This window comes from Malaya genurostris, chromosome 3 (genome assembly GCF_030247185.1).
Source record: "Malaya genurostris strain Urasoe2022 chromosome 3, Malgen_1.1, whole genome shotgun sequence".
In the NCBI taxonomy this organism is placed as follows: Eukaryota; Metazoa; Arthropoda; class Insecta; order Diptera; family Culicidae; genus Malaya; species Malaya genurostris.
Genome location: NC_080572.1, coordinates 49,575,971 through 49,598,596, shown reverse-complemented (window position 1 = coordinate 49,598,596; position 22,626 = coordinate 49,575,971). Strand labels below are relative to the sequence as shown.

General features: G+C 38.0%; 4 protein-coding genes across 5 annotated transcripts; 1 reads left to right on the top strand and 3 right to left on the bottom strand.

The window, feature by feature from the left end:
* The first annotated feature begins 5,732 nt into the window (after nucleotides 1-5,732).
* Nucleotides 5,733-7,060, top strand: LOC131438073 (uncharacterized). Its single transcript, XM_058607868.1, has 2 exons — nucleotides 5,733-6,107; nucleotides 6,159-7,060. The coding sequence occupies exons 1-2, from the start codon at nucleotides 5,803-5,805 to the stop codon at nucleotides 7,003-7,005; spliced, it is 1,152 nt and encodes a 383-aa protein (XP_058463851.1). The 5' UTR covers nucleotides 5,733-5,802; the 3' UTR covers nucleotides 7,006-7,060.
* LOC131438074 (uncharacterized) lies at nucleotides 7,026-8,001 on the bottom strand. Its single transcript, XM_058607870.1, has 2 exons — nucleotides 7,233-8,001; nucleotides 7,026-7,175 (listed from the first exon to the last, which is right to left on the bottom strand). Exons 1-2 carry the CDS (start codon nucleotides 7,896-7,898, stop codon nucleotides 7,038-7,040), a joined length of 804 nt encoding a protein of 267 aa, XP_058463853.1. The 5' UTR covers nucleotides 7,899-8,001; the 3' UTR covers nucleotides 7,026-7,037.
* A 10,106-nt stretch (nucleotides 8,002-18,107) lies between these two features.
* LOC131435788 (uncharacterized) lies at nucleotides 18,108-19,387 on the bottom strand. 2 transcript variants are annotated; one of them, XM_058603985.1, is made up of 3 exons: nucleotides 18,874-19,387; nucleotides 18,493-18,618; nucleotides 18,108-18,323 (listed from the first exon to the last, which is right to left on the bottom strand). In XM_058603985.1, the coding sequence occupies exons 1-3, from the start codon at nucleotides 19,324-19,326 to the stop codon at nucleotides 18,300-18,302; spliced, it is 603 nt and encodes a 200-aa protein (XP_058459968.1). In that variant the 5' UTR covers nucleotides 19,327-19,387; the 3' UTR covers nucleotides 18,108-18,299. The 2 variants fall into 2 exon arrangements, with proteins under 2 accessions (XP_058459968.1, XP_058459966.1); XM_058603983.1 differs by having other exon boundaries at nucleotides 18,108-18,618.
* Nucleotides 19,388-20,586: 1,199 nt separating this feature from the next.
* LOC131438573 (uncharacterized) lies at nucleotides 20,587-21,960 on the bottom strand. The gene is made up of 2 exons (XM_058608674.1): nucleotides 21,392-21,960; nucleotides 20,587-21,096 (listed from the first exon to the last, which is right to left on the bottom strand). The coding sequence occupies exons 1-2, from the start codon at nucleotides 21,869-21,871 to the stop codon at nucleotides 20,710-20,712; spliced, it is 867 nt and encodes a 288-aa protein (XP_058464657.1). The 5' UTR covers nucleotides 21,872-21,960; the 3' UTR covers nucleotides 20,587-20,709.
* Between the last annotated feature and the right edge of the window lie 666 nt (nucleotides 21,961-22,626).

Sequence of the window (22,626 nt, the reverse complement as noted above, 5' to 3'; positions counted from 1 at the left end):
ATCAACATTCACTTTGAAGAGTAATTTCGAATGACTAGGCACTCGCTAAGAGCCATAATAGTAGACGGCAGAGAAGTTTTCTCTTTCGTCTGGTGTTAAATTTAATACTCTATTTTTCATAGCTCGCCTGCAATTTGTTTCGAAAGTGGAAATTGACAGGTGGCTTATTGGTCGTTATAAAAAAAAACGCGTGAATTCTCGGTTAATTTTTCAAAAGGTCGTATAAGCAAGTAACAGTTTCTCTTTGTTTACTTTCTCTTCTATAAATTACCAAGCGGTTTCCACGTTTATCACTCAACTCTTTGCATGAAATGATACCCGAAACTTTCGACTTTCAAACAGAATAGTGATATCAAAGAAAATCTTTTTATTCACATCACAATAATCGAAAGAGAGAGTGATTAAAGAGAAACTGTCACTTGCTTAAAAAAAAAATGCCTTGCCTTGCTGCCTTTTGAAAAATTACCCGAGAATTGTATGCAGATGACAATCGTGCCATCGGAGTGGCAGTAACCAAGGTATGGTAACTGTTATCAAAGACATCATATTAACAAGATATCCAGCTCTCACATTTCCCGAACAAATCGTTGGCAACATCTTTTTTGCGACCATGGTGCCCTCAGGCGCGTTCGTTTCGAATCTCGTACATAGAAGTAAGGGAAAAGAAAAGTCAAATTCGTGCGCACCAAAAGAGCAGCATTGCGCACCCATACAATTGACATATGTTGAATGTGATGCCGTGCGATGGTGTGGCTGAACTGAAGATTGATGTCGCTCCAAGCTGAGAGGGTCTGCTGTTATTCAAAATCAATGAGAACGAAAAAACGTTCAACGGTGGTCCTTCATTGGTCCAATATGTTGTATCATTGGTTCAATGAACGTCCAATAATTCGCTCAACGGGAGGCCAACACGGGACCTTCGTTTGCCGATTTTGAAACAGACCGTTGAACCACAGACTAACAGACAGGACACTCAAATTAGATTCTTCAATCATTTTAACGGTCATTTCGAATATTCCTTTATTTGGGACAGTGCGCACATGTGTCATGATGGCGCCACGTTACCCTATCAAAAACATCCTGTCTGTCATCTAGACTGTGTTTTTTTTTCATTTACCAACAGAGTGGCCATTCATACAGAATTACCTGTAATGTATTGATTTGTATACGTCCATGCGAATTTCATGCAGGATACAGATTTAATACATATTGCCAAAACTATTTACATAATTGTGCCTACTTCTCATCCTCCAACGCAAGACAAAATCGAACCCGTTTTGGTACATTATTTACTTGCTTCTGGTCTGCCGCCACTTAATTTCGGGTGAAAACTACCAACACAATAAAAAATAGTCTAGATGAACAACGTTGAGTCAAATAAATGGTTACCTTCCAACATCGCGAAAAAGTTAAATATATTATCAACGTAATCCAATAATTTATGGTGACGATTCATTTTCAAATATTTTGATGAAATTAGGCATCCCTGCAAGCAGCTGATCGGTGTTGACAAACGAGGGGAAACCAACTAGTAAAAAAACTTTTACATAACACAAGGGGTGTACAGATAGTAAATAGTTCGCGCAGTACAATATAGGTGGAGCTAGTGCATCACGAAAAATTATTTTTTATAAAAATTTACTCATACTGTCATGTCTGTTAGTCTGTGGTTGAACCGACGACACGACCTGCCACTCGTCTATCAAAACTCTATCGCAAATTTAACTACCCCTCAGTAACTGGAAATGTCAAAACGACATCGACTGAAAAACTATTGAAACTGGCAACACAAGTTGATGAATTGTTGATTTTGAATAACAATTACCATAACCTTGGTTACTGCATATTAAAGACTTAAGAAATGTAAACAAAACGAACTGCCTCAAATGGAAGATCCTTATTTCGCAGTAAGTTGAAAGTTCTCCAGCATCATCACATGCCAGAGCGATGAATCGACTAGACTATTAGATAGAGGCTTTCGAACAAACAAAAAATGGCTCTTATGAACAGCAGAATCAGGTTTCAGGCTTTTAAATAGTTGAATGTAACCAGACTTAGATCTATGACAACTATCTGCTACATAAATGAGTTTTTAAAAAGAGGTGAAGTTTGCAGTCATTAAATCGGTCAGAGCGAAGCTTCACTGTCAAACTAGTAAACTGGGTAATTCTGTTACGGAATAAATAAAAATGTTCAGTGCGATCAGAAGTATACATATACGATTAATAACAACTTATAAGCTAAATTAACATTGCTTAAGCTAGGATTCGTTAGTCGACTGAATTGATTTACGGCTAAAAAGAGGTCACGTGTAAGAAGACTGAATTTGTAGGTAAGAAATGCAATGTGTGAATTAAATGCATATTAAATAAGGAAATATATTTTCAACTTCAAGCTGCTAAGTTTGTTCAGTTGCTCTGAAGATTAGTCAAATTGGCTCGCTGCGAACAGGAGACGATCAGAGTCTAGCTTCGTCATATTTCATAATATAATATTTCATGATATAATATAATAGTTTAGACGATACTGTTGAATGAAGGCCGGACGGTTATATTCGTTGGTTTTAACTTTTTAAATCTACATCTTCAAACGACCACGACAAGTCGAGTTGAACATCGCCAGGGGACCCAGCCCTCGACGGATGGCTTGCGGTTCCCTGTACAGCTTTCAAGAGATCAAGTGATTTCGTTTTTACAATACCAGAATTTTTTTCTCTGCCTGCCAAAAGCATATTTTTGTCTTCAAATTTTGTATTTTGTCTCATGATACCTTCAGAATAATTCTCGAATTTTTTTTAATTGAGAGCTGATGGCACAAATTGAAATCTATTGAAAAGTTTCGAAAACTTCCTGAAATGGTTTGTTCATTTATTGTGGAGCTCCTTGGTAACTAGTTCATAGCAACTCAAACAGTGTTGCTGAAGATATTTTTTTTTATTATTATCAAGGGGTCGCTATATTTTCGGTAACTGACGGTAAATCGCTCACAAATAATTTTTATTTCGATTTTTTTTCGGAGTGCCTGGTCGTGTCGTCGGTTGAACCGAATGCATTTTTTTTTTCGTTCAACAAACCCGGCAGACAAAGGTCCATTGTTGAGCCATTTTTAATATGAGGAGTTGGAGCCCCGTTGGACTAGTTTTACTGAAGAATTTCTGAAGTTTTTTCCACTTATTTTTTTAACTAACACTACATACCTGTACAATACTTCTCCTTCACGTAGAATAACAACAAATCTTCTTTCTATATGAAGGTAACACCTAGATTTCACACTTTTTTGCAAGAAAAAAAAACAACAATAAACCGTTCCAGCAAACTGAACGAATATTTCGTGCAGTATGTCATTCAATATGCGCTCAGACCCACTTGTACGCGGGGGGCAGATTTCTCCCCAGACGGCTGGCTATGTCTGCTAGCCATTTTTTGCCGGAATTCTGGCAACTGGCAACAATGCAGCAACCGTATCCGGCAGAGAATTTCGCCTAGCGGTTATTAACGGTTCTGTTTCTGTCGGATTCTTGCCATACAAGATTGGTAGAACCGTTTTAAATCGGTTCTACATTTTAAGCATCTTGGTTTTATTTTTTCAATAAAAGATACATATGAAAGGCAATAAGTTATTGCCCTTCATATATACTAATCATGGAAAATGTTATTGTCAATAACATTGTTTTCTCACTACCAAACATACCCATATTTCAATCTCATTTACCTCGTCTCAAAATTCGTTTTTTTACGTACATGCGGCATTGACGAATATCAAATAGTCGAATAAAAAAAAGGAGGGAAATAAACAAGACACGTACGGCGAGATAATGACTCAATTTCGCCTGGACAATTTTGACAGCAGCCGTAATGCAGCCAGCTTTCTGACGGTTGCCAGGATTTCTCACAAGCGGGGAGAGGGTTATTTACACTCAAAATAATAATCATGTTATAGTTACGTGAAAAGTTATGTGAATATTTTCCACCCTACTTTTCACGTAGGTTTTAATGGACTCTTATTTAAAAACTGTTTAAAGCATATTCCAGTAAAAGCTACGTGTTTCATAGGTAAAATATAATGTACTGCTCATATCACATTTACCTCTCAGTTCATATAAAATTTAGATACCAGAGAATTACTATTATATACTGGTTGAAGTCAAAAGGGAGATTACAGATTTTTATATAAATCTAGGAAATGAAAAATGCCATGAAAAATCAAACATTTATTTCAGAAAATTAGCATAGAATTTTAACGACTGAAAATAAAAAGCAATTAATAACGTCGTGGGATCTCGAATCGACCAGCCTCCAGAAATCATTTTGTTGTCACTGCCATCCAACCGAAGCTGAAGTCGAGATCCGAGAACTCCCACAACACTACCGATGCAGGTTGAGTTCGCATTACATGGGTCCAGTGTCTCTAGCTTCATACCGATTCTGAACTCGTTTTTCGGTGGACCTACGGCCTGTTTGAAGCATTCGAAAGGAGCGGGCACATTTCCGGACTCACGCAGGCACTCGGTCCAGTCGAACATATGGAAACTTTCATACTGGAATGTAGTAAAAAATTGTAATTAAATAACATTTCTCGCAAATATTTACACTACTCCCACTTTGAGGGCCACTGCTCGCCATTTTCAAAATCTAGTTTTTCACACTGGAAATTCACGTAGATTGTTTGACGTTTGGTCGATTCACGTAAATCTTATGTGATGACTCTATTCATTTTAGGGGATGCTCGTGTAACATTCAATTTCGTCACGTAAAACATTCAATTTGACATTTGAAACCAGTTTACGTGATTTTTCAAGTGAATCGAACGTGAATTTTTATTTGAGTGTAGGTTATTTAGCAACTTGTGTTGCCAGTTTCATTTTTTTTCAAGCGATTTATTTTTGACATTACCAGTTATTGAGGGGTAGTTAAATTAGCGATACAGTTTCGATAGACGATTGGCAGGTCGTGTCGTCGATTTGGCACCGCACGTTTCATAACGATATCACATTTATAATCAAACTCACATTTTAAATCAAAATCAACTTTGTTTCAACAAATCGACAGTCTGACGACAAAAGCGCTTAACTGTTCTTTGTTTACTTTTTCTTCCACGATTTACCGGATTGATTTTGTATTCCTTGAAATATTCTTCGTAAAACTTTCAAGTCAAAACTATAAGCTTTGGATTTATATTGAAAATTTCCAAGAATTTGCTGTAATGGCTCCGTAAAAATCAAAAGAGAAAGTAAACAAAGCTCGATGAACATTAGAAAAGGTCCCAAGTGCAAATGACAGTTTCTCTTGGTTTACTTTCTCTTTCAATTATTACGGCAAATTCCAGTAATTTCCAACAAATTCTACAGTGCGTATCGAAAGTTGATGGTTTTTTCTATTATCCTATGTAAAGTGTTAGATGGAAAGATTGCAGATTGGACCGTAATACTCGAAAGAGAAAGTAAACAAAAAGAAACTGTCATTTGCACTTAGGACCTTTTCTCGTGCTTGTCTTCAAAGGCAGCATTTGCAGTTAGGCACTTTTGTCGTGGAACTGGCGAAATGACAGATATTTAGCATCATCAAACTTTTTTTATGTTTACATACTTCTTCGTCTTTGCGAAAAAGATGATGATCACAAGTACATGGTAGCCCAGCAGGAACTTGGTTTTATTATTTCAAACACGCTCCATTTTTCTGCGTGTATAAAAATATCTGGCATCTCTGGCCCAAAGATTATACTTGAAAATTTTACCTGGCATCTTTGCTATTAATGTAAACAAAGTTGTAGAGAGTCTGTGTCCAAAACAGTTTTTTTTTTGTGATGAATAAAATAAACCTTGATAATACTTTGGTCAACAACGACCGAACTCTAGTACCCATCGAAAGTGAACATAGTTTACGGCAGGGCGAATGTTTTGACTCGTACGAACAGTTCGTCGACCGTCTAGAACGGCACAGCGCGAACGATCTGGTTTACTACTGGCGACGGGACTCCCGCACTATTGGGGGAGCTGCCCTCAAAACGGCGCGGCCAATTGCAACAGCTCTACGGTATTATTCTGTTCGCTACTCGTGTATTTTTGGGGGACAACGTTTTACGACCAAATCAACCGGAATTAAAAAAGTGTAAGTTGAATCAAAGCGACTATAGTACTTTTCATTGGTATTTTATTCTAGACGATCATCGCTTCGAAGCGACTGCCCTGCATACATTGCCCTACGTGCGTCTAAGTGTGGACAACAATTGGTTGTGAAGGCCACATCCAACGTGCACAATCACGAAATCACCAGAGAAGTAACAAAGAATCTTTCCCACAACAAAAAACTTTCGGCAGAAATGAAGCAGAAAGTGTTGGTACTTCTTTTTCATAATGTAGATAAAAAATTGATCCGGGAATATGTACGTGTGAAAGAAGGAAAAGAGCTTACTATAAAAGACCTTTTCAACCTAGCAGCTACGATGCGGAAAAAGGCATCGTTTGAACAGTCATTTGATGTTGGAATGAATTTAGAACTGTCCGCCGAGTTAAAGGAATATGTAAACAAGAATAGTTCTAACTACTTGAAGAGTTTAACAATGGAGCAAAGCACTAAACAAGAAGAAATAAACTGTTCCCTACAATCTGATGAGGCAGTTGAAAATATAGAGATGTTAGAGGAGCGATTGCTGGATTACTCGGACGATGATACTAATGTCAATGTGAATCATATGAAAGATGATGGATTCATGTCAATTTCTAATCAGTATAATACCATTCATAAATACGATATGGAAACACTGGAAGATACATCAGATGAACCAGTAAAACCGGAAAAGACTATTAAAAGAAAGCGAACAAGATGGAAGTCTGCAGCCTGTTTTTCCTGTGGTTCCAACATTCAACTAGTTCGAGCCCAATTAGATATATTGCGAGCCCGAAAAAATAAACTTCAAGAAGAAACTCAACTGCTACGCCTTAAGAAACAAAAACTTCAACTAGAACTACGTGCTATTAAACGAAAAGTACAGGATCTCAAAAAATGATACAAATATTTTACGTATGAACTATTATTTTACTAATATAATTTTTTCTGGCGGATATTTTCGTTGACATCATCAAGACATTCTGCTAATGGAAAAGAGTCCAGTCCAAAAGATTTATTCATGTCTGGAATGTACTCGTTGTTCTTTATAAAAATTACTTGAGACATAGTCTGAAATGAAAACTTGTTTGAAATATAACATACGCTTTCTATTAAATATTTTTCTACCTCCGACAAATCTCTCAGTAGACTAACCAATCTTTCAGTCAACAATTCTTTTCGTCCACTATCGACTTCCTGTTCGCAGATTACAAACTTTTCCAAATCCTGCACCATTGATTCAATGTCTTGGATAGTATCTCTTATCTTATCACACTCTCGCTTATTAAAACGCTCAACCCGATCAAAATTTATCTGATCTAGGGAATGATTTTCGATCTGTTGCAGGGTTTCTGCAGATTTTTTCAGTGATTTGACCAACACCTCCACGTCAACGCTTTTCACAGCTAGTTTACTGCTATCGTACAGATCCGTTAGCGACCCGGACTGGCTATTAACCAAATTAGTTTCATTCAAAATGCGAGATTGCTGTAATGGGACGAGTTTCTTTTGTGATGGATTTCTGTTGAGTCGAGGTCCTGTTCCCACGACAGAACGTTGACGAATTCTACTAAACAGCGTATCGACATCTTCCACCGTAAGACGATTTGACGGATCTACAGTCCGCACATCTGTACATGGAGTCCATTCTTGCTGGATCAGTGTGAGAAGACGATCCGGTAAGTTGGAGTTTGATAAAAGGTTCGATTCCAAACGAACAGGGCTGAGTATTCGATTGATTCTATCTAAATTAATAATTATATTACTGGACAGTTTGTTCAGGTCGTCTTCCATATCGACTAACACCTATTCCTATCGTTTCAATTTGGTTAAAACCCCAGGTGGTTGCTGGGAATCGACAAAAAAAATTATAGGTGCACGAAGCACAATCTACGAATTCAACAGTTAAAAACAGATTAAATTTGTTTGTGACAAGCAGAGCTGTCAAGTGTCAACTATTTTTTTATTGAAGAATCCAACCAACTCTTTTGCGATCGCTGCGCTGCCCGAGTGGCGAGCTTTGAACTAAGCGAAGGTGATAATTTTCAGATTTTCTTGAAAATTCGAACAAAATGCAGGGTTTGTATTTTTTTTCATATGAATCGAATACTAACATACAAAAACGTGTGAAAATTTGGTAAAAAAAATAAATCATTAATGATTCAGTAACTTTCCGTGGTATGTTTGATTTATATTTATGGAGAAATCGTAAGATGAAATACGAAATTCGAAGAAGTGAGGTTGGTTACTGTTTTCATATCTGGGATATTCTTTGTTTTTTGGGTTGGATTTTGAGATTAATTAATAAATTATGATCAAAAGTTTTATGACTAGTCTATTTACTCATGTTTTATCATCTGAATCAAATCTGTATATGAACTGAAAATTTCAAATTTCATCCGAGATTGTCAAGAGTATAGGACAATTTGAAATCATATGTTTGATGACAACACGTGAATAATCGTTTTTCTTACCCATATTTGAAAGGTTTTGCCATCTGCATTCTTTCAAACTCAAGTAAATTTAAAAATTCGTCAAAAATATTTCAAAATACATGGAATATGTCAAAACAATCACCATAACGCTATCTCGTGGTGACCACGCTGATTGGATTGTTCAATAACATCTGACGGGAAAATAATCTGCACCAACGTTGCCAGGTATACCGATTTATCGGTGTTTATATAGATATTTCTCGGTTAATTTTTCAAAAGGGCGTATAAGCAAGTGACAGTTGCTCTTTAATCACTCTCTCTTTCGATTATTGTGATGTGATTAAAAAGATTTTCTTTGACATCACTATTCTGTCTAAAAGTCGAAAGTTTCGGGTATCATTTCATGCAAAGAGTTAAGTGATAAACGTGGAAACCGCTTGGTAATTAATAGAAGAGAAAGTAAACGAAGAGAAACTGTCACTTGCTTATACGCCCTTTTGAAAATTAACCGAGATTTGACCTCTATACCGCAATACAGATATGTAGAGTGCCAATAACCAGAGTGACGACTTCTCATCCGTAATGTTGGCAAACAATTCAAAACATTCCATTAGCTTTACATTGAATTGACAGGTTGGTTGCTCGTTTGGAACTTGTAGCTGTCATTCCAAACGAACAGCTGTCGTCACTCTGATTATAGTCAATCTACAGATATGTACTCCCAAAATACCGATAATTCATGAATCGTACAGATAAATACCGATTTTCGTTGAGAGCATGGATAGACAGGAGAAAAGTTTGCTACGAGACCTATTTCTTGCTCATCAAAATGAGCTTTGGTGACATTTCCGTGAACTTATGTTGACGAGATTCTAATACCGATATGGTACAGATAGATTTTTGCGCCGAATACAAATTTTTGGAAAAATGACCTGGCAACGCTGATCTGCACAACGTTTTGTAAAGTCAGGCACTAAATTCCCAGCCACCAATTTTTTTTTGGTGCCTGGTATTAAATGATTGCATGCTATCTGCGTGTCACATTTTGAAATCTTCATGTTAGCAAAGACATCATATTAACAAGATATTCAGCTCTCACATTTCCCGAACAAATCTTTGGCAACATCCTTTTTGCGACCATAGCGCCCTCAGGCGAGTCTGCATCGAATCACGTACATAGAAGTAGGGGAGAGAAATGTCAAATTCATACGCGCCAAAATAGCAGCACTGCGCACCCATACAATTGACATGACATGTTGAATGAGACGCCGTGCGATGGCGTTGCTGAACTGAACATTGAGATCGCTCCAAGCTGACAGGGTCTGATGTTAGCACCAAAATTGAAGAATCCAACCAACTCTTTTGCGATCACTGCGCTGCCCGAGTGGCGAGCTTTGAACTAAGCGGTGGTGATAATTTTCAGATTTTGCTTGAAGATTCGAACAAAATGAAAGGTTTTTATTTTTTTCTTATGAATCGAATACTAACATACAAAAACGTGTGGAAATTTGGTAAAAAATCGATCATTAATGATTCAGTAACTTCCCGTGGTATGTTTGATTGATATTTATGGAGAAATTGTAACATGAAATACCAAATTCGAAGAAGTGTGGTTGGGTACTGTTTCATATCTGGGGTATTCTTTGTTTTTTGGGTTGGATTTTGAGATTAATTGATAAATTATGATCAAAAGTTTTATTTACTCATGTTTTATCATCTAAATCAAATCTATATGTGAACTGAAAATTTCAAATTTCTTCCGAGATTGTCAAGAGTATAGGACAATTTGAAATCATATGTTTGATGACAACACGTGAATAATCGTTTTTTTACCAATATTTGTAAGGTTTTGCCATCTGCATTTTTTCAAACTCTAGTAAATTGAAAAGTTCGTCAAATTTTTTTCTAAATACATGGGATATGTCAAAACAATCACCATAACGCTATCTCGTGGTGACCACGCTGATTGGATTGTTCAATTCATGCTCTAAAAAATGTTGGTGCCTATACATGAACTGTAGTACACTTACTGGTATTCATTATCATTACAACAAATACAATTGAAGTCCTTACTCATTTACTCGTCGAAATGAACAAAAATCCCTACGAATGATTTTTCGCAGTTTATCGGTAGAATTAGTTCTAAAAGATTTTTTCAGTTTCCAAAGAAAAAGTGGTTAACCACGAATCGTATACAGTTGTTGTGCGTCACAGAATATTACGAGAAAATGATAGTTGATAGCAAGTAAACATTAGAGATGGTCGGGTATCGGGTATTTTACCCGAAACCCGACCCGTACCCGTACCCGACGGGTTTTTGGTCGGGTACGGGTAAAAATTTTTATTTTCAATCGGGTACGGGTCGGGTACGGGTAAAAAATTTTACTGCTCGTTCGGGTACGGGTAAAAAAATTTACTGCTCACACGGGTACGGGTCGGGTACGGGTAATTTTTTTTTTCTGATCGATTACCCGACCATTTGTACTTCACATAAATATATTTACACGTTGACGAGAATTTTTTATTGCAAAACAGTTCTTCCGAAAAATAAACAATTTGATTCAAGGGGTTTTGACATTTCCAGAAGAAAAAAAACATTTCTTTTCTCCATTAAAAAAGCGATCAATCATAGTTACGTGAAAAGTTATGTGAATATTTCCCGCCCTACTTTGTTTATAACATATTTAATAAGACACACTGCCTTAGCTCTAAGATGTTGCGGTCGGAATCTACTTTTCACGTAGGTTTTAATGGACTGCCATTTTAAAGCTGTTTAATGCACAATCCAGTAAAAATTATTTGATTCATATATAAAATGTAGTGTAGTACTTATATCACATTCAGATACCAGAAAACTTTTATATTAAATATTGGATGGAGATTTTCGAAATTTTCATATAATTCATTAAGATTCTTACCATAAAACATTTATTTCAGAAAATCTACATAGAAGTTCTTCCTATTCTTCATTTCTGGGTGGTGTCACCTCACTTGAAATGACACTGATTGATGGCACAGCAAGTTGGGCTATACTGCCAGTTAATTTTCGTTTCTTTTCACTGGACTACAAGTGGAAATCTCGATGCGTGACAACGTGGAGTCGCAAAAGTACGGGTGAAAATCTTTTCTCGCGAAATACTCAAATTTTCACCGTGTTCACTCGTTGAGGGTTTCACCGGAGGCGGCACAGAAGTTCAATGGCTGTAAAAACCACCAGCTACCGTTAACATCGAGGGTGTGGGTTTGTGAGGCTTACAAAACGGGCACAGTTGACAGATAAATTTAAATCAAAATCATAATTCATTTTGCTTTGTAGTAAAAAATTGCAACCAAAAAAAAATTCCTGCGAATGTTCATACTACTTACACTTGAAGGACTCACTGTTCACCATTTTTAAAATTGATTTTTTCACACCGGGAATACACGTACATTGTTTGATGTTTGGTCAATACACGTAAACGAACTGATGATACTCTATTCATTTTAGGGGATGCTCGCATAACATTCATTTTCGTCACGTATAATATTCAATTAGACATTTGGAACCATTTTACGTGATTTTTCAAGTGAATTTTTATTTGTGTGTGAAGATAATGAGCACGCTTACTTGTGGCTCTAAAAGCGGACCTTACACGATCATTAAAAGTGTCATTAATAAAAAATAATATCATTTCAATGAACGTGTAATGGTCAGTAATGACGAGATTTCTGTCAAATTTGAAATACATCATTACTTAGTCATCATTAAAAATGACAAAAATAATGCTCGTGTAAGGGCCGCTAAAGAATCGAATCAAAAGTCACACAGTTTCGTAAAAACCATACCTACCAAAAATTTAATACAACGGGTATTACGACATTTTGGGTAAATATGCTTCTCGAAAAATTTGAGTTGATATTACTCCCTTTTGTTGACATTTGTAAATGAGTATAAAATACCAAAGACATTGAAAATCTGCAGGGTCCGCCATCTAACATTTATTTTTGAACTAGCGGTTATTTGACATTAGTAACCTTAATGTCACTTCTGATTTGACAGAAACTTAGTTGTATCCTTCCGCTGAACGAAAATGGTTGTGTGTACGCTTGAGAAACGTGTGAAAATAGTGCAGTTTTACTTTGAAAATCATGGTAATGTTGCGGAATGTGTGCAAAAAAATCATCTTCTCGGATGAGGCGCATTTTCATCTCGGCGGGTCTGTTAATAAGCAAAATTGTCGCATCTGGGGGACGGAAAACCCGCACGTTATCGTGGAGAAGCCGATGCATCCTCAGAGAGTGACGGTTTGGTGCATCATTGGCTCATTTATCTTCGTAAATGAGCAGGAGCCGTCGCCACGGTCAACGGCGAGAGCTACCGCACCATGATTAGCGATCCTGTTACTTGAAGAGGAAGACTTGGACACCATTTGGTTCCAACAAGACGGCGCTCCGAGCCACACAGCCAACGCTACGATCGATCTTCTGCGCACAGTCCTCGAAGATCGAATTATCAATCGAAATTCGAATGTTGTTTGGCCGCCTCGGAGCTGTGATTTGACGCCGTTAGACTATTATCTTTGGGGAGCATTCAACGATAAGTGTTATGTGGACAAGTCAAGGTGTATTTCCGTGCCGATGGCTGAATGGCTGCAGGAGGTTAAACATTGCAGTCGTGAACGGAATATCTTGGGTTTTTCCCTTACTGGATACACGCAATGCTTAGCAATCAACTTCTTTGATCATCGATTCGGCAGGCCAGAGATTAGAAAGCTGAGTGTCTGTGGGTGTCCTCAAGGTGGTATAAGCATTAACACTCTCTTTGATTTAATGCAGCAAGCCCTGCGATCTGTTGAACAATGGTGTTGTCAGGTTTGGATTATCTGTAAATCCGGGCAAAACATCAATGGTGCTTTTCACTCATCGTAGGATAATTACAGGAGCTCGTCCGTTGCAGTTCTTTGGTTCAGGAGTCACTGTGGTCGATCAAGTTAAATACGTCGGGGTTATTCTTGACTCAAAACTGAATTGGTCTGCTCACATTGATTTCAGGATTAAAAGAGCTTGCATGGCTTTCGGCCAATGCAGACGAGCTTTTGGAAAATCATGGGGACTCAAACCCAGATATATTCATTTGATCTACACAACTATCGTTAGACCAATTTTAGCATATGGATGTCTTGTATGGTGGCAGAAAGGAGAAGTCGCGACAGTTCAGTCAAAGCTAAATCATCTCCAAAGGATGGTCCTAATGGCGATGACAGGAGCATTCACGACAACTCCAACTGCTGCTCTAGAGGCGCTACTGTGCATTAAACCACTACATGTGTTCCTAAAACAAGAAGCATTATCTTGTGCATACCGTCTTAGGGTTACAGGGCTTTGGAACAGTAACCCATTAGAATATGCTACCAGTCACACTCGCTTGTGGTCTCAAATGGTTCCGTGGGATGAGTATTTACTCGCTCCTAGTGACCTAACTCTCACATGCAGTTTTCCTTTTAAAACATTCAATGTGAGCTATCCTCTTCGTTAGGAATGATTGTCTGGTTGTCTGGAACGACAACTTGATGAACACATAGTTTGTTTTACGGACGGTTCTCTGTTGAATGGTCGTGCTGGTGCTGGTATCTACTGTCGTGAAATAGGCTGGAGCAGTCTCATTCACTTGGTAGATACTGTACTGTGTTCCAAGCAGAAATCTACGCAATTCTGTGTGAAGTACAATCGGCACTTCAGCAGAGGATCTGTGGTAAACGTATTTATTTTTGTTCCGACAGTCAGGCAGCCTTAAAAGCACTCAGTTCGAATGACTCACGGTCGAATCTAGTGATCGCATGTCGAACTCAAATTGAAGACCTCAGCATTTCAAATGCTGTTTACTTCTTATGGGTACCCGGCCATTCTGGTATTACTGGAAATGAATGGGCTGATGAGTTGGCTAGAGCTGGTGCAACGAATGATTTCGTTGGTCCTGAACCAGCTTTACCACTTTCAACTAGTTGGATAAAGCACAAGATACGTTCTTGGGCTGCATCCAAACATGCCAGCTACTGGCGCAGCTTGCAAACTTGCGCTCAGACAAAGCATTTCTACCAGATTTAGATCTGAAAATGTCAAAGTGTCTACTGCATTTCTCCAAGTATCATTGAAGTGTTCTGGTCAGAGCTCTGACTGGACATTGCAAACTCAATTATCACATGGCTACTATTCAACGTGCTGAGTATTATTCGTGTGATTTGTGTGAATGCGATTATGGTACTTCATATCATCTGATATGTAACTGTCCCGCATTGAGGCAGCTACGTATCCGGGTTTTTGGTTCTCCATACATGGTTGAGTCTGTGTATGCGGAGCTAAAATTGAAGGATATTCTCTCGTTTCTCACCCAATGTGGTAAGGAGCTATAGTCAGAAGGGTTCATCGTTCTTCCTGGAGTGAATGAATCCCTTCTGTATTAACCTTAAATAGGGTTTGGCAGATTGTTTGGCATCCTCTGGGGGGTACCGAATTTACTTCTGCTCGTACATACTGCGAGTCGTTCTGCATTCTTCCGGGAGTGCAGAATGGTGTCGCTTTTGTAAGATCTCTAAATCCTCTCGGGGGTTGGAGGTTTTATTAACAGCAGACTGTTCGGGACCTCGTAGAGGTTCAGAATTTCCTTCTGCTTCCACTAAATGTGATCCTCAGCAGATTGTTCAGCATCCCTTAGGGGTGCAGAATTTACTTTTGCTTTTATGTGTTTTTGTGTCGTCAATTTTTCCCATCCTCCTAGTCCAACCCTTACCATTTCCTTTCAATCCTTCCCTCTTATATATCGGGAAAATGATGCTAAAAACAAATTGATGGCAAGGCACAAATCTCCAAATATCAAGGGGAACGTGCCATTTGAGCCAATTTGTTCTGATTCCTGAAATGAGCAGGAGCCGTCGCCACGGTCAACGGCGAGAGCTACCGCACCATGATTAGCGATCCTGTTACTTGAAGAGGAAGACTTGGACACCATTTGGTTCCAACAAGACGGCGCTCCGAGCCACACAGCCAACGCTACGATCGATCTTCTGCGCACAGTCCTCGAAGATCGAATTATCAATCGAAATTCGAATGTTGTTTGGCCGCCTCGGAGCTGTGATTTGACGCCGTTAGACTATTATCTTTGGGGAGCTTTCAACGATAAGTGTTATGTGGACAAGCCAGAGACAATTCAAGCTTTGAAGGACAACATTCGTGCAGCCATAGCTGAAATAAAGCTGCGTACTGCAAGGCCAGCCGAGGCAGCCATTTGAATGAAATTATATTCGACAATTAATCGGAAGGATTGTACTTTAATATGAGAAAAATAAATTTTGAAATCGAATGAACCGTTTGTGTTTTATTGCATGTTTAAAAAAAAGTTACATGGCGGACCCTGTATTCATGCTTCACAATGTATTTATATTTTGTCGTGAATACGACTTACTTTACTATGGGGTGCCCTCTGAGAGAGTGATAAGTTTTTGATCGTGAATATCTCTTGTTGTATCTAACGAATCAACATAATTTTTGCTACATGCCATCGGAAATATGATCACAATTTTATGATAAAAATTTCAGTTGTGTGACATAATCTCAAATAATTCAAAATTAAACTTTTCTGAAATGTTTGGTATAAACCAGTATCATAGAGGATAATGCATAAGGCGCGTTTGCCTTTCTCGTATTTTGAAAGCTCATAGCTTAGTGATCTGTGAAAGGATTTATATAATTTAACTACCAATAGAATCGAAATTTTTCAACTTTAACGTGTATAGCAACAGCATTGAAGTATTTCAATAGTACACTATTGAAAAACCTGTCTCATTTGACCCATGTCAACACCAGCCAATCAGAACGCGTTCTGAGTAAGAGAACCAAATATCTGCTGCTGTACAACAAATCGTTCGAGAAAACTGTTCCGAACAGTGTTTAATATCGTAGTGAGTTCCACAATTTGGTCCTTCTGAAAGGCAGGAATGAGTCCCGTACAGCATCCGGATAGTTTCTTTCAATGAAATGCAAATCCGAAATGAAATATCGAAATAAAAATTCTATATGCTGCTATTTTTATAGCCGTTAGGACCGCCCATTAGTGAAAAAGCTACAACCGAAATCAGGTAAAAACAAGCCTCTCAACAAAAATTGGATCAGTTTGGATTCTATCGCCACTACGAGCAGATGTATTTTGCGTCGTTTCTCCTCCGACAAGAGCGATTACGTCACAGCTGCCAGTCATTAGCATTGGTGAAAAAGCAACACTGGAGAGCATCACACAATACCAGCCGTTCTAATGGCTCTAAAAGTTTTCTAAAGAACTATTAGGGTTTCTTGCTCGCATATCGAAGGGAAATATCCTCAGTTTAGTGCACTTTTCGCTGTGTGAAATTCACAGTAATCTAGATCAAGTGAAGTCTTCTTTGTTTTTGCGAAAAATGTGGAAAAGGGGAATGCTTGCATAATTCATACAATTGATCAATTAATTGGTGTTCGGAAGTGTTAAGGAACATGTCAGTTGTTTTCGTATTCACGACATCCAGTTATGTCTCTGACATTACCCACCCGCCTTTTTAAATGTAAACAAGCATTTTAATGTATTTTACTTACCAACTAGAGCCTGGTACGGCTCGATATCTAAAACACTTTAATTTTTCCATACTGAATTTTGGTAAAATTTTTCCTACTCATTCGGGTCGGGTACGGGTACAGGTAATTTTTAATCGGGTACGGGTCGGGTACGGGAAAAATTTTTAATTTTTTTTCGGGTACGGGTCGGGTACGGGTAATTTTTTTTAAATTATTGATCGGGTACGGGTCGGGTACGGGTAATTTTTTTATTTTTTGATCGGGTACGGGTCGGGTACGGGTAAATTTTTTTGCTGATCACTCGGGTACGGGTCGGGTTCGGGTATAAGAATTTCTATACCCGACCATCTCTAGTAAACATGACATGAATTCACTGGTTCTTATCTATGCTTTCATTTCAACCGCTCACATTCTGCTACTGGTCCTAGTCTAATGTGATCGTCTCGTGAAGTAAATCGCTGGCCCTGCTCCAAAACCATAAACCTCATCAACTGTAAATGCAACTTAGCATCCTCTCCGAGCACTATCACCTCCTTCCCAGGAATCTGTACTTGGATCCCGCCATCCCACATGCGCAAAAACATCTGCAGCTGAATGAAACCGGTGTTTCATTTCGACTTCTTTCTTTCAAATGAAACACCTGGGTTTCAAAGTTATCGTTTGCCTTTATGCCCCGTTTACACTTCTACTGGCTGCCAGCATGCTGGTGTCAGTGTACTGCCCTCTTAGGAAAAAAACGTTCAACGGTGGCCCTTCGTGGGTCTAATACTTTGGATCATTGGACCACAGTTGAACGTTTTTTCCTAAGAGGGCAGTACACTGACACCAGCATGCTGGCAGCCAGCAGAAGTGTAAACGGGGCATTACAGAGGATTAAACATTAGCATGACGCAGTTAATCACCAGCATGGGACTCTTCCTGGACTATGTGGAATAATTCGATTTCGGTTATAGTAAATTTGATCCCTTGGAAATAAAATACAAATAATGAATTGTTTTTAGATTATATTCGTTAGCAAATAAATTGTATTTTTAATCCCAGCTCTCAATTAAGGAATAGATTAATGGTGTGAATTCGACATGTAGGTGGCGCAGCAATCGTTTAATTCCAGCCACCAAAATAAAAATTGGTGCCTGACTTGACGCCGGTGAACTCGACCGAAAAATTCATCCAGGGGCATGTTTCAAATGATAGTGATCGTGATCGCCTGTCGGAAAATTCACATTAATTCTTACCGAATTTCTATGTAGATTACCTAGGCACGCTTCGAAGAGTATGTCGTTGATTGCCTTTTCGACAAATAGCTTTTGCGGTGAATTCAACATTGCATATTTTTCTCCCCAAAAGGCAACAACAGGAGGTATGCTTTCATTTACCGGATTTACTTGAGTATAAATCGTTTCACCCATAGGCAAACATATTTCGGTCTCTGAATCAATTGGAGATTTTTCTGCCAGCATTTTTTTTCGTTTTTTGGTCCAAGTGCGATTGGCTATAGTTCTCTGTAAAGAAAGTCATTTTAGATTAATTTGATTGAATTCCATTGGGGCACACACTACTAGATACGAGATATGGTATAAATCAAGATATAAGGAGAAAATTCACAATTAGATTGAAATGAACATACATTTCAATATGTTTGTCGTTTTTCTTGAGAGATAACATTTACAATCTTCATCGGTTACGATGAGAAATGTTATGACGATTTGATTTTAGTTAAGATTTTAAAAATTAGAAATACCATAGCAATGTTTTACCTTATTCTGCTGCTTTGCGGAATGTTCCTCCAGGTCACCCAGAAATTTCATTTCATAAAAGACCCAAGACTTGGGTTGGTAAATATCTGCTACTGATGTCGCCATCGACTTTGATTTTTCCACTCGGCGCAAAACTTTATAGTAATGCGATCTAAGTGTATTAATTTTTCTTCTAACTACATTATGCGTGGCTCTAGGTTTGATTTTCCGATAGATTAGCAAAAGCTTGTTCAGTGCACGCAATCTTCTATCCTGATCATGATAATGGATATGTGATGAATCCCACAGTTCTTCCGAATTTTTATACGATTCGATGAACTGTCTCACCACGGTTTCTTCCCGTTCAGTAACGTCGACGCTGAAAACGTCTTCCTCACGCTTAAACTCGCTAGTAAGACATTCGATTTCGGTGTATTCACCGTCTTCGGCATTTAAACACATTTCCTCATCCATTTTAGGCTGATATTTGTGTTTGTTTATGAAATTAAGTAATGGTATATTAAAAATAAATTAATCAACTGCGGAACAAAGATGCCAGGTAATTTTTTTTCAAAAATCTGTGATCAAGTGAAAAAACTGTCTGTGCAAAATCTGTACATGTTTCCCGTTTCTGTCGGATTTTTATTTTCTCTCAGTTTTCTCTAGCAAATTAAAGACTTTTTGGTGCTCATTGCTAGTCTGTGATCGATTTCAGAAATCTGTGCAGAGAACTGAAAATCTGTGAAACACAGATTAATCTGTGAACCTGGCATCCTAACTGCGGAAGCATTACACCAGCGATGCCAGGTAAAAATTTAAAAATTTTCAGACAGGGTTGCAAAAGACAGTAAATCTGAAAATGTCCGCAGACTTCAATTTCGCAGCGATTTATTTATGATTACATGTGCAAATTCACTAAGATACAAGACTAGATTATTTTTCACTTAGCTTTGACGCGCTTGTTAGGAATTCTGGCCTCGCCGTACGTGTCTTGTATATTTTCCTCCTCTTTCTTGAGACGAGGTAAATGAGATTGGAATATGGGTATGTTTGGTAGTGAGAAAGCAATGTTATTGGACATTACATTTTCCATGATTAGTATATATGAAGGGCAATAACTTATTGCCTTTCATGTGTATCTTTTATTGAAAAAATAAAACTAAGACACTTAAAATGTAGAACCGATTCAAAAAGGTTCTGCCAATCTTTTATGGCAAGAATCCGACAGAAAAGAACGGTTATTAACCGCTAGACAAAATTCTCTGTCGGAAACGGTTGTTGCATTGTTACCAGACTTTTGCCGGAATTCTGGCAGAATTCCGGCAAAAATGGCTGGCAGACATAACCAGCCGTCTGAGGGGAAATCTGCCCGCCGCGTACAAGTGGGCAGTGACCGTAAATAACGTAATGAAGTACTGGTTTCTCTTGTAATCTTTTTGTTTCGTGATTCAATGCACCCGTATTGTTTAGGCACAGTAGCGCCGTCCTGAATCCAGTGGAACACATATGAAACAGGCTCATTTCTTTCAGGTTGTGTATGGATTGAAGCCGACCGAAACGTATGATCCAGATGCCATCAAGACTTGAATCTTTTATGGTATTCTGGAAATAACGAAGGAGGAATGTTGGTCACTAACATAGCAAGTGACGACATTTGCTGTTTGTTGAGACAACCCATGGAGTTACCATAGCTAACCCTAGCAACGGTAGTAACAAGGTAGAAACAGGAATATATAATTTATACTTTGTTCTTTGAAAACAGATACCCAATTTATTTCGATATGACAATAATGGGGCTTAAAATGTACAACTAACGAGGGCGGAGAGACATGGCTCATCATTTTGTTGAAATGTAACCTAATTCAATGTTTTAATAATAGCAGTCGTTGTTTTTCCGCGGACTATTTTTTTTTCATCTTCAGTACTATAGTGCAAGTAATATTGATCATGATCGTCATCCCGTAGATCTTGATTTATTTTAACGGAATCCTTTTGGAGATTACCCAAACTTGCTTCGAAGAGTAAGTCGTTGATTGCCTTTTCGGCGAACAGTTTTTGTTGAGAATCTAATAAGGCATATTTTTCGGCCCAAAAGGCTACAACAGGAGGTGTATTTCCGTTCACTGCATAGTGCTTGCTTGGGAGCGGCGATAGGTCCGCCTGCAAACCTATTGAATATCGTGCAGGGTTCGCTGGTTGTTCCTTTCCCGATTTATTACTGCGCTTCCTGTTTTGCACTATCATCTGAAATAAGCCAAAACATAAATAATATTGTTGAATTATAAACGTTTACTATTGTAGTTTCGCGTTAAGTCAAACCATACACACTTTCGTTAAACATACATTTGAGACCAACAGCTAGAAACGAAACCGTCTGGGTTTCAGTTTCAAGCTAAAATATTATAACATATAACTACCTATCTATAACCAAATATTTAAAGTCAGAACCTAGCTTCATTTTCATTGAACAAAAATCAGTTTGAGTTTGGTTACTATTTTACGAAGAACTGAGGTAATCTATATTGGAAAATGGTCTCACTTTTCTACGCATTTTATCCATATATTCCAATTCATCCCCTAGGAACTTCATTTCATGATACACCCAAGATAACGGTTGGAGAACATCTGAATCTACCGTTGCCTTCCTTCTGGATTCCTGAACCTTGTTCCATGTTTTCCAGTAGTTCGATCTGAGGGTATTAATTTTCTTTCGAACCGCCTGATGAGTTGCTCCTGGTTTAATCTCTCTATAGATAAACATTAATGCATCTATCGCCTGCAACTTTTTTCTTTTGTTTTGATAATCCGGATGTTTTGTATTCCACAACTCCTCAAAACTTCTGTATGTTTCTATAAACCTCCTCAAAACATTATCAGCATGATCATCAATATCGAACGCTCCGTATAGCTCAACATCCACCTTATCCTCGCTAATAAGACATTCGATGTCGGTGTATTCGCCGTCGACTGTTACATTACACTTTATATCAATTTCGTTTGTACTCTCCTGGTCTTCCATTCCAGCTTAAACTCTAGTTTAATACTTCAGGATTCTAACAAAATCCGGAATGGCAATGAAGTTATTCCATAGACGTTTACACGACAACCCAAATACCTACAACCAGAGATGCCAGGTAAAAATTTCAAACATCTTCAGACAGGGCTGCAAAAGTCTGTATATCCGAAAAAAAAATATGAGGTTAGCAAGTTTGTCTTTATTTCTCTTTAAAGTATGATAAGCTAGACTGACTTGGCGAGCCAAAAAAGGTCACAACAATTTCAAAAGTCTGTAAATTTTTACGAAAATCTGCGAAAAACTTGATTTTCAAAAGTCTGTCTGCAGCACCATGTACGAAACCTGCACATTTACAGACAAATATGCAGATCTGGCATCTCTGCGTACAACCAGTGAGTACACGCTCATTCAATGTTACTCTCAAGTGAGCAATTTGTACTCATTTTTGTTTATTTGGTGCAAATCAGCTGTTTTTCAAAGAACGGCGAATCTAACATTGACAGCAAATGGAGAAAATCATCGATGAATGTTTCAACTTTGGTTTCAAATCGTGTTTAGAAATTATCGTATATTTTCTGATCAATTTATGATTAGTCGATGAATTGTTAGTTTATCTTCAAAAGGCACGCAAATGTTACCACTTTCCTTCTACATCCACTGAATAAATCAACATAAAAAGAGTTTCGCCCTTTTTCGATTTGTTTACTTTTATACTTCCTGTGTGAATTATAAAGATACGCCCTTGCGCATTTTTCATG